Here is a 12,190-nt window from a genome sequence, read left to right on the forward strand (position 1 = left end):
TGTTCATAGGGAGGTATAACCTATTTAAATTGGAAAGGCCTCCTCACCCTGTTGTCCAAGAGGCATGCTTCCTACATTATACTGAAGTTAAGTATCCCAGAATTTACTAAGAATCAAAAGACTACTCTGATAAAGAAGCAGGTCCAAGTCCAGTGAGTCAAAGCTCAAGAGACAAATCTGCATCAAACTGTACCTCAGCAACTGGATATGAAGAAACAGGCTGTGCACAGAAGGGTAGCCCTTTAAAAGTCAAAGTCAAATAAGTGTCTGTAACATCCCCAGGACTGTCTTCTGCTTGGGGCTTTAAAAAAATAATTAAAAATATAACTTGACTAGGCTTGATTAATTCTTGGCTATGACACCAGAGATCATCTGAGGACTGGACACTGGCCTAAAAGACTTTAGAAAATATGTCCTGGAGAAAAGCAGGTAGGGAACACCTTCCCGGCTTTAAGCAGCTGAACATGCACATAGTTTTCCCCAGGAGTTTAGATCTTTGTCCGAAGGAATGGTATTATTTCCCAGAACATCATTAGACACGCAAGGGAAAAAAAAAAAAAAAAAAAAAAAAAGAGAGAGAGAGAGAAGAAAAAAAAAAGAATCATCAGAAAAGACAGTAGGTGAAACTTCCCATGGTAAACAAGTACGGGAAGACTCATTGGCGAGACCTGCCTAGTATTAACAGCAGAGGGTCTTCCAGGATTACTGATTGACAGGCCTGGGTTTGTTAGTTATCCCAACACTGCTGCACCTAAAAAAAACATACTATAGGACAGCTTTATGCCAGCTTCGTTTGTAGGAGATTCCACAAAGTGGATATTACATGCATAAAACAAACAAAATACATCAAAGTGAGGAAGTTTTGCACAATGACTTGAGGGCCTACTGTATCAAAGCTTTTCAGACCCAGAGAAGAGTTTGGCTACTTGATCAATAGTTGATGGGCGAGATTCAGACACGTCAGAAGATCCAAGAAATTTAGTCTCTTTGTCACCCAGAATGCTAGAGGAAGCTGCGCACATGAAGACTGCATAACATCCTTACCAGACACTTTTTACACTATACTGGTTACTCACACCTAAGAGAGAGAAAGAAACCAACAGCATGCTAACAGTGAACTAAATAAGGATTAGTGTTGATGGAAAGTTTCACTAATTCTAGTCATGTTCAATATCTATTTTATGATTCTCTGAGAGGCACCAGAAGCAACAATCTTCAGAGGTCTTTTTGATCTAGAAGAGCCATCTATAAGCACTTTAAGTGAAATGCAACAACTTCTTCCCATCCCTCAGCCTGAAAGTCACTTACTAGTGCCCTTTATTTCCAAATAGCTATAGTCACATAACCTTCAGCCAAGCATTCAGCTGCCTGTGGCCCAAGGACTAAATTGGTGAGGCACCACTGGCTGACCTTGGCTCAGCTTTATTGAGAAAATTGTTACTGAGCTTTGAGACAGTCTGTGAGCTAAAGCCCTGCAAGATAAGAATAAAAAAAACCACAGACCGAAGTGTAATTTTTGAGATGGTAATCATTAGGAGCTCAAGGACTCAAAAGAAAAATACTGACATAAGAAAATATAAAACCCCAAAGAAAAAAAGCAGAAAAGCAGAAGGTGGCAACTCAGCAAGATTGTGGATCAGCCTGTTCCAAGAGGCAGAGGCCAACGCTGCCCCTCCTGAGTGATGACTGCTCAATCAGCAGAGACTCATCAGGTGCCTCCTCGGCAGTGATGAGCATACTAACGTTTAGCCATGCAACACATCTGTCTTAGCTCTCTTCCATGCAGTAAACACTGAATAGCTGCTGCATCCTCACGTTGCATCTAGCCTGCCTGCTGTCCCTCTGTGCATGGTAAAAGACGCTTAGACAGAAGTGATGTGGTGAGAAAGTATTACAACCAGAAGACTTTGAGGGGGGGAATAAAAAAAAAAAATAGCCCTGTGTCAGAAAGTCTGTTTTTCTATGCAGGCAAGAAGTTAAAAGTTACACTTGTAACACAAAGTCACTGTTCATTCAGATAGGAAGAAACTAATCCTGAGGGATATTTAGGCATTAATGACTTGACTTAAAGTAACAAGACAAATGCCTACGGATGCCTTGAAAGAGCCAAAGTCCTCTGAATTTGCACTTGCAGGCAAGTGGAAATATTGTAGCTTTCCATAAGCACTGGTATCCTCCTATTCTTTTGCATGAAAAAAAATGAGGGGGTGGGAGGTGGAGGAGGACTGGAAGGGAGGAAGACTGGAAAGGGAGAGAGTGGGGCATAAGATTAATAACCATAGAATTCTTTGTAACAACTGAATAGCCTACATAAGAGTTGCAGCTGAGTTGGTGTTCACAGCAAAGGCTGGTATGCTCTATTGCTAGACAGCACAGAGTTTAATTTCCCTCACTGTATAGCCTTTCTGCCACATACTTTTGACAACATATTTATATAACTGGTACATTATACCTTGAGAGTAAAACAAAACAGAAACTTAAAAGCCTGAAATCTTCCAACCCAACTCCTTGACAGAAAAAAAAACGTTGTGGAATAGCATTACATCTGTAGAACAGAGATCATAAAAACATTTACCTGAATATCAAAGATAAAGTTCCATTTCACTTCTTTATTTTAGGTTAAAACTCACAGCAGGAAGATCTTTTTAGTAACCAACAGGTTAAGGGTCTTACACAGAAACAAATTAAAATAGGCTGATGGTATCAAACATTTTTGAGAGGCTCCCAAACTGAGTTTAAGTTCCCTCAAGATTAGGAACCACTGCTCTGCATACATCTCATCTTTGCAGACCTGGTGGCTCTGGCTTACACAAGTTCTGATCTGCAGTACCTTACTCTTACCTGAGACAGCCTGACCTCCCCAGTGAACATGGCAAGAGAAGGAACATGGGATTGCTCTGAGGCAGAGCAGTTGAGGGAGATTGCTGAGTGTAGAAACAGAGCACTGGTTTAGGCTAATGGGATGGTATAGTAGAGGACAGGGGAACGGGCATATGGTCAGAATATGTTTCAAGTAGCCTTATGTTCTGTAATTCCACTAATCAGAAAGGGGAGTGTCCTTAAAATGAACAAGGATCATTTAAAATGAACAATTCCTAACCTAGAAATTGTTTGGCAAATTCCATAAACACAGCATAAATGACAATCCAAAAGGCAACGCGTTGTCTTGAATACACGCTTTGAAAAATTTTTAATACAATATTAATGGTGCTGTTATTTCCTTATCACTAAGATAACAGTGCGTCAAAAAGAGTAGTTTACTAAGACTTTGTTCCAACAGACATTTCTAATTTGTCAGTAATATGCTGTTTAATATTACAGGAGGAAATAAATCTGTCCTTAATTCTTCTTCAAGTATGGTGATTAAAAGTAACATTAGGCAGAATTTCTTCCAAAAGGGTAAAAGAGACTCAAAATGTGCATGCACACACATATCTATTATATATAGCCTGTTGCACATATATGTGGCCTACAAAATCATCATATTAATTTCCTTGATGCAAGAAATTGCAAAATGTCACCTTTAACTCTCCAAATACAGATCACATGACCAACAGAAGTAAAGTGACGATAAGTCTTGCTAAAGTCAGCGATCAACACTGATTGGACCAAGTCCTGCTTGTTCCACGGTAGTCATGACCACGGATTATTATTCCCCATACCCTCCTTCCCCAAAATAATCCCCTATCCTTTCCCTTACCACATGGTTTCTTTTACTGCTTTTCCCCTTCCTTTCTTCAGAAAAAACACATCCTGGTCTAGAGACAGCATGTGATACGGCTGGTTTTAAGCTACGCACGTGCTGATGGGCACAAAAGCTGAACTGAACAGATTACAGGCAAGGTCCTGCTGCGGCCCTTCCCTGAGAGAAAGGGGTATTTGAGTTTTTACGCAGTCACCCAGAATGGGTTAAAACCCAGCAGGTTTGAAATGTCCACCTCTGGTCAAATTCGATTGCCTCTGGGCAAATGGTCCAAAAGTGAATGGGGGTCTAAAGAGGAAAACAAAAAGATCAAAGGAAGAGGCAATGACTGCAAAAAGTAAGTTTCCTTCAAAAACTGTCCTGCAGTAGCATTCCCTGCTATTTCTAAAAAATTGAAAAGAAACATACTCTACGTTTCAAAGGCACCGCTGCTTACCGCTCAATGACATAAAAGTTGTCTCCATCATCACCTTGGTCAATCACATGTTCCTGAGGTTTCACCTTCCTCTCAAACATGGCATCAAGGACCTGAGACAGCTGCTCCTATAAAATGAACAAGAGGGTGGAGGGGAATAAAAAAAACTCTCAGAAAATACACCTTAGCATTATTGCTGGACAAGGGCAAGTTCATTTGACTTGATCTGGATAGTGAAGTGGAACATGCATTGCATTATTTTTACTGTATGCAAATAATATGTAATACTGATATTAAACGCTGATGTCCACTAGTAAGTACCTCACTTGTTTCCAGCTTATAAGTTCAATAATGCAGACAAACATAGCTGCTTCCATTACAGAAGAGCTATTATCTGAAATTTATGTCCAAATGGCTTAACTTATGCATAACATTTCAGTGCCAAAGCGCCCGTGTACAGCAAGCTTTCACTTGGTATGATCTGACACGGCTTCACTGCAATGGATGCACATTGATTTATGTCAACAGTATATATATTTCATTATATGTACGTATGTCTAGAAACTGCACCACAATTTATTAGTAATGTGCACTGTCATCACCTAAGAGACCCAGTCATGATCAGGACTATACTGAAAAAGATTCTGTATGAAGTTATTTCCCTACACAGTCTGGGTCTTAGAGGACCTTCAATTCCAGTACAAGATGAGATCAGATAGGTACACAGATGGGGAGACCATACAGAAAATGGGATACTGGTCTGCACAGCAGACTCAAGCTAGGTTTCTCTTATGAGTCATGTGCTATCTTAAAGCCTGAGTCTTTTAACAGTTGCAGTTCAGATAATTTCCATTACTTCTCTGCTGCTTAGAAAGCTTTTCCCAAGAAGCAGTATTTTTCCAAGCCCACTTTCTCAGCTCAAATTTGTTCTTCAAAGTCATCTTTGAATATAAACTGGTTCTTATTTTTGCTTCTGGGTGATTTTGCTGGAAGCTAAAAGATTGGCCAACTAAATTTGTATGGTGATCGCATTTTGTACATACACCTACTGAATGTTCTTAAATACGTTTCATTTTTTACTGTACATCATCAGGTTACTTACAAAAGGAACCTCTAAAACGTCTTAAGTAAATAGGATTAATGACAACAGGAACCCCAGAACAGTGAAAGGCCAGTCTTGGAAAGGACAGCTTTCAAGGAAACTTTTTGAAGAACTAAAAAAAACCACCTACTTTTATCTGACATTAAAAAAAAGGAATTTGCAGGGAGAGGGATCTGACAGTCATGGTAACTGACAATTTGACATGTTTGTTTATATTGTTCATCGATGGTTGACCTCCAAACACATGCCCCAATCCAGCCTGCATATGATCAATAATTCATGAACTATCACATGTAAACAAGTGTCTGGATTGTTAGATCATGCTATTACCTGTACCTACAAACCATCAACTCCAGTTAAGATTTCCTTAAAGTGATTATTACCTGATCTAGGTTTTTGAAGAGCAGGATATCTTTACATGCTTCCTGTAGTCTGCATCGCTGTTCATCAGTTTTTGGATGAACTACCTTTAAAACGAAGTAAAACAAAACAGTCATGACAACAAAGAAATATGATTGCAGACTGAACCTTCATTTCAGAGTGAAAAAGCAGAACACAATTTAAAAGTGTCAAAGAATACCGTTCTTTTTTGTTGTTCGCATAAACAGCATTTATATAATAACATACAATGCAAGACAGAATGAGAGAGACATAAGAAAAATATTATGCTGACAATTGACACATGCAAAATAACAGTCAAGAAAGACAAGAAAGAGGAGGATGCCTTTTCCTTTTCCTTCCCTTCTAACCCAGCCATAGATACAATCAAGGCTTCAGCATTTGGAACAGAGGAAAAAGTCAACAGTTTTCTTTCTAAACCCTGCCTATATTAGTCCCAGGATACTTATTGTTGGCCTACAGGTGGTTTATAAGATTTATGATACATATGTATCTCAGCCTATCTAATAACAGAAGTTATCTAAGAAGTGTATTTTTTTTCAACAAAATTAGTTAAATAAAAGCTGTGCTGTTCGAGATTTTTTTTTATTTCTTTCGAATTACAAACATCTCATGAGGTTAAAGGAACCAACACTCACTGTGTCATAAAAATGTTTATATATGTGCTTGTTGAGGGCTAATTATGAAAACATATATAAAAATATTAATTACGTCACATTCACCACATTAACTGTATTTCTGGAATAACAAGATTTCCAAAAAACAGTTATATTAGTAGGCATTCAAGAAAACTAATTGTCCAAAGTTGAGCAGATCTCAGAACCTTGTTTAAAAAAAAAAAAAATTGAACATTGAATCAGCAGTCTGGAAAATTAAGATTTTTGATGGAATGAATGTATCCAGGTTTACAAACATTTGGATGATCGGACACACTCATAGTCTTTTTTTCTTTTTATAGCATCTTATTTATGAAGTATCTTCTTTTTTAAAAGAGAAATTAAATTAGGCTTAGATTTTCATTGCAGAGTGCAAGCATCCTTGAGATGGAATCTGGAAATGGAACACCAAAAGTCCATAGAGAAAACATTGACCCTCACCAGCCAGACTACAGGATTTGCTTACATAAATGTATCTCTAAAGAAATACAACTACGGTATCCGGATTTGCAATTCCTAGAAATTTCCAACTTTCAAAACCAATAGAACAACAGGTGGCCACAGCCTTAAAATATTTCAAGAAAGTATTTCTCCTACCCAGGCAGAACTGCTTTGACAAGAAAGGCAGTAAAAAGCACGTGAGGAATTTTAAGCACCCATGAAGAAACAGCTGTGGTAAAGCTTAACTAATTCTTCACAACAGCATGGTTGCTCTAGGAATTGCCTCAACAAGCATTTAAGATAATTAAGAAAGGAAAATATCCAAACTTTTATAGATGGTAGACTTAAGCACAGCTCTTGAGTCCTTTGAAGTAAAATTATATTAAAGCTATAGTGACTAATAAAGTGCATGAGACAAAGTGGCCCTAAATTTCAGAGCAATGTCACTTTGTCAGTGTCAGCATACCACACGGCCTCTCAGAACGCAATGCACAAGTGGTAAGGAAAAGCTGACGTACAGACATCTGCCTGTCAAACTGCAGAGAGAACCACGCATGATGCAATTCACTCATTCTTACCCTTTGTTCTGTATCTTCTTCGTCTTCATCTGGATTGAAAGCTTCAGCACAAACTTGAAAGAAGAGAGAAAATTAGTAAAGAAAGGCAATTACATGAGAACATCAAACAAATCAAGTTTAAATTCCTTTCTTCTATATTTTTTTTTCCTACAGGAAAAACAAAAATCACTTTTGGTTTTATGTCGTTACAGTGTCAGAGGCTTATTCTCTGAGCAGGCACAGCATAGCTGTTCTCTAACTCTCATGGTAATCTTGCCTAGTGAGTACTCCAAAGCATGCATACCAATTCCCTCTCAGTTCTTACCAAAGCATAACAATCTCCATTCAGATTCATTTACAAACATCATCTCTAAAACACAGGGGAAAAATACTGCAGCTAGATTGCTTTGTTCTTTGCAGTGCAAAGTATACAGCAAAACGCAGTTAAAAAAAGAGTACAAGGAGGCATGTGGCACTCCACCTCACGACAGATTTGCAAGTGAGTATCTATATTTTGGGTTTTTTTTTTGATACAGAGAAATGACATTTACACAGAAATTAACGTGAGAAACGAACAATCAGCTTGACCATAGTCTATGGTCAAAAACTATAACAAAAACTAGTGGCTTGTCCCTTCCCCATATGGTCCTATATCTTACCTCATTTGAATCAAATGAATGTCAAGTTGCAATATAAGAACAACTTTAAAAATTACACAAAGTGGTTGGGTTTTTTTTTTTTGTAAAGGAAGAGAACATTTGTGGAAACCATACACTGTAGTACATAGGAACAAGGCTCTGCCAAACATGTTGTCATAACTACAGGATCAATTGTAAGAGAGGTAATGATAATAGTGAGCTTCTAAAATTTCAAATCATTTTTGTTTGGTTTTAATACTTCAGAAAAGGCTTATCTTACCCATTACACTGTTATACAATTTTACAATATTAAACATAGACACCTTTGGCTGCCAAAAGCCTGTGTGTCTAGTGCAGACTTTCTTTTTAATTCATGGACATCTGCAGTTCGTACATGTCAAAGTGAACTCTACACTCTAACCAGCTGTACGGATAGTTAGAGAAAGTGACAGTCAGTCCTGTTTCCATCTAGTTCTGCTCTGACTTTAAAAAGGGTGGTTTCACTCCTGAGGCTATATGCTACTTGTAAAATTTTAGAAGGAAACATAGACAAGCATTTTTCTTTGTACTTTATCCAGCATCCTGACAATACTGAAGACTTGGCAGAATGCCCAGAAGCTCACTGCAGTGACATCTAATCACTGAATGGACTTGGAAAGTATAAATAAATATAAGCAAATTTTTTAAAAAAATAAAAATCTAGAAGGCCTAGCATTCAGCAACTTGCAAATAACTTGAAAATGCACACAGGACTATTGACCTTGTCATCACACTTTCAAAAGGACTATAAAAATGCACAAGTCCAGCATAATTTGCTAGGAAAGACTTGCTTTTTTTTTTTTTCTGCCTAAAAGGTACCAGTCTTTCCTAATAAATTGGATTTTAATTCCTTTTCTTCATGGATAGGTTGAAGAGACTGGAATACAACACAAGCATTACATTTATCAAACCACAATGTAAAAATCCAATCATGTAATCATTAGGTGTTTAAAGAGTAGTTATTGCTCACACAATAAACCCAGTGTCGCCCTGGCTCTTCTGGTTTGCATCATTTAACAATATAGAAACGGTGTATTAACAGTACACCTACAACAAACACGTGCTTTCAGTTTAACAGAGCGGTCCACCCACATTTAGGGCAGATACTTTAGAAAGGACAAACAGCACTCTTCCCCAGCTGAGAAAAAAACCCTATAGTACACGACACAGTCCAAACATAGCTATTATGGGAAGGAAGATGCCTACAAAGCTGCAGAACTTGGACTGATAGGCAAAGATCCACTTAATATGCAATACAAAGGCACTAACAAAGAGAACACTATTAGCATTTTGATGTGAAAGCTTTCCTCCTCCTTTCATGTTACAGTAAGGATCAAAATCTATTGTGAAAGCTTTGGGTTTTCTAATAAGGAAAATTTTAGAAGAAAGGCTCCTTGGTTTAAACAACACGGTGAAACTGTAGACAAAAAGTATCTTTATTCTTTACAACCAGCATATCTTACCAGTAATTAGAGTTCAATTTTTTATTATGCACTATAGAACATACTATAAATCCATATGTTTCTGAAAGTACCTGGCATATAAGCACGTTCAAGTCATGTCTCTACGAATTCAGAGATCTTTGTACTTCATTATGTCATTCTATCATTTAAACTCTCAATATTAAGCCACAAATTAGATTTTGCTCCTGCCTGAACTGCAGGGAAGCTATTGCTAAGAACATGGTTGGAATTGAGGAAATCGTCTTCAAGATCTCCTTGGGAAAACAAGTTTAATTACCATGGCTAAGACTACAGCATTAGAGCAAAATCTTATCTTAAAACATACAGCAATCAAAGCAACACAGTTCTCTGCAACTGTAGTATCAAATGGCTTTGGCTGAGATTTTTACATGTAAGTCTCCCCTATTTCATTTTGTCCAGTAAAGGCGAAAACAGCTTCATAAAGCCCTCTGAGGAATACAGACTAGGACTTAGCATCCTTCCCTTACATATGGAAATCACTTCTGTAGTGCTCATGAATGGGCACCACAGAAATACAGTAAAAATGTGGCAAAAATACTACTTCTTCCCATGCTGTCATGTAGAAAGCCTTCCCATTATACTTCTCGTTCTTCAACCTCCTGCCGAGATTTCTTTTTTCATGTAGAAGCAGTAGGGTGGACATTTTGGACTTCAACTGACAGCTCTGATTGACAGGACTTTATTTACTTGCAGGCAGAGCTGTAACACTTAATGTAACATATCTGTTGTGAGATGGTTAAAAAAAAAAGGGGAGAGAGACAAAAATGATTAATTCTGACCTTAAGCTTAAATTAATATTGTGATATGCTGGAAAGCCCACAGAAAGCTTTTCAGCCTACTCATATTATAACAACCAACAGCATTTTCCAAATATTTTAAAACATGACTAATGCAAAGAAAAGGTGGACATTACGTCAACACCATCCTGTGGTTTACGTGGCAATACGTCCAATTTTTCTTCCCACTATTTTTAATTGGCAAATTACTTGTGGAAGTCTGCACTGGTTAACATATTATGTGTCAAGATCTGCATGTCAGTCTTATCTTCAATATGTTTCATGTTATCTGTGCTCAAACAGTATTGCTTCTCTAGTCTTCCGACTGAAAAAAAAAAAAATAGCATAGTTACCCTAAACTCCGCCAATCCCTGTCAGAAATTGGTAGAAGTTAATTTCAGGACCCCTGAAGGCTAGTGAATTGCGGGTTACAGTACAGCCAGTCCCAATGAAAAACCATTTGATCTTTCATCTTGATGGAGTGAAAACATACTTGCCCCACTATTTTATACATAACTGAATTCACATATTAACTATTTCGGTGTCCCAATAAAACAAGTATTCTGAGGCAAGCTTATTCTCACAAGATTATCCTGAAGAAATGTGTTGGTAGCATCTTTTCAGATTCATTGAAAGAGCAGCTGGAAGGGATCTCTCTCTGAAGGTCATCCAGTCCAAGCTACCCCTTTAAAGGAGAGCTATTTGCAATCCTAGATTGGGGCTGACCTGGAAACCTCCCTGGGTGAAGATTGCGCCTCTCTCTAGCTAACCTGCTCCACTGCTGCACTGCCCTCCTGGGGAAGAAAGTTTTTTTAAATGTGCAACCTAAAGCTCAAATATCTTGATATAATTTAAAGTGACTTCTGAAATCACACCTTTCCTATGTGAGATTTTCAGCACAGCTCTGCCCTTGAGCAAACGCTAAGCATGAATGCATGAGTGAAAGTCAGGTACTAGTGAGACACACGCCTCAATTGCGTATTTCCAATGCTACAGCTATATCAGCACACATCATGCAGATCAAGCTTCCTTCCAAATCTACCCACATAGTTCAAACAGCTTCAGAACATTTTTCAGTTTTAAGACGCTTTACGATATAAAGAAATTCGGGCTTTTATCCTACATCTACGTTTAGTCTCTTAGCTTCTGCAGCTTCTACAGCTAGTTTAGCGTTCTCCTCATTCGGCACCTTCTTTGGCTTTCAAGAACAGGCACATCTGTTAACACTTCTGAACGCTCAGAAATTATACAGCTTGATCACTGCTTTGTTATGCAGGTGACAGCATCTGAAAGCAACCAAGATCTTTCTAGCTGTGGCAATGACACAAGCAGTGGATGGGTGAGGGGAAAGCAAGGAATAGGGAGAGAAGTTGCAAGAAAAGTTTGCCAGTACAAACATCACCTTTGTTTAGGCAAGTTTTAATCACTCCCAAGATAATATTGTTCCGCAACATTTGTGTTTTGTCAAGATTGAAGTCCTTGAACTCTATGAAATCTGCATAATAGTTCAGCACTCAGCTCCCATAACCAAATAAAGCCTTTGTGAGAAATGCATACCATCCGGTAGCTGAGACATCGCTCACTTTTTTCTCAAAATAGCAGCCAAGAGGCTGAGGCCTGAAGACCTTCAGACACACACAAGTGGAGGAAAAATTTTCATATCGGACATGAAAATTCTACATTCTGATGTAAGGAGGATGCTTTGTTGATAGCAACCTGGTCTAGTGGAAGGTGTCCCTGCCTGTGACAGAGAGGTTGGAACTAGATCATCTCTACACAGGTCCCTTCCAACTCAAACCATTCTATGATTCTGCTGTTACTGGAAGAAGCAGCAAAGACATGATCTGTCATATTCTCTTTGCAATTTTGTATAGCGCTTTCTGCACTAGGGAGCAAAATCCTATTCACCTATCTTTACTTATGAGGATGCATTGCCAATCAATCCTATGAGACCCATTAATGAAAATCCACCAAGAACAG

The 12,190-nt window shown here is 38.2% G+C and overlaps 1 protein-coding gene across 1 annotated transcript in view; it reads right to left on the reverse strand.

Moving 5' to 3' along the window:
• The window catches only part of PRKAR2A (protein kinase cAMP-dependent type II regulatory subunit alpha), a 62,602-nt gene that overhangs the window by 11,478 nt on the left and 38,934 nt on the right, over nt 1-12,190 (reverse strand). Inside the window, exons 3-5 of the mRNA XM_086618892.1 lie at nt 7,295-7,347; nt 5,604-5,687; nt 4,140-4,246 (exon numbers count right to left, since the gene is read on the reverse strand). Of these exons, the coding sequence (XP_086475018.1) occupies nt 4,140-4,246; nt 5,604-5,687; nt 7,295-7,347 (244 nt within the window). The remainder of the gene's footprint in view (nt 1-4,139; nt 4,247-5,603; nt 5,688-7,294; nt 7,348-12,190) is intronic.

Source organism: Tauraco erythrolophus, chromosome 12, assembly GCF_009769465.1.
Source record: "Tauraco erythrolophus isolate bTauEry1 chromosome 12, bTauEry1.pri, whole genome shotgun sequence".
NCBI classification, from domain to species: Eukaryota; Metazoa; Chordata; class Aves; order Musophagiformes; family Musophagidae; genus Tauraco; species Tauraco erythrolophus.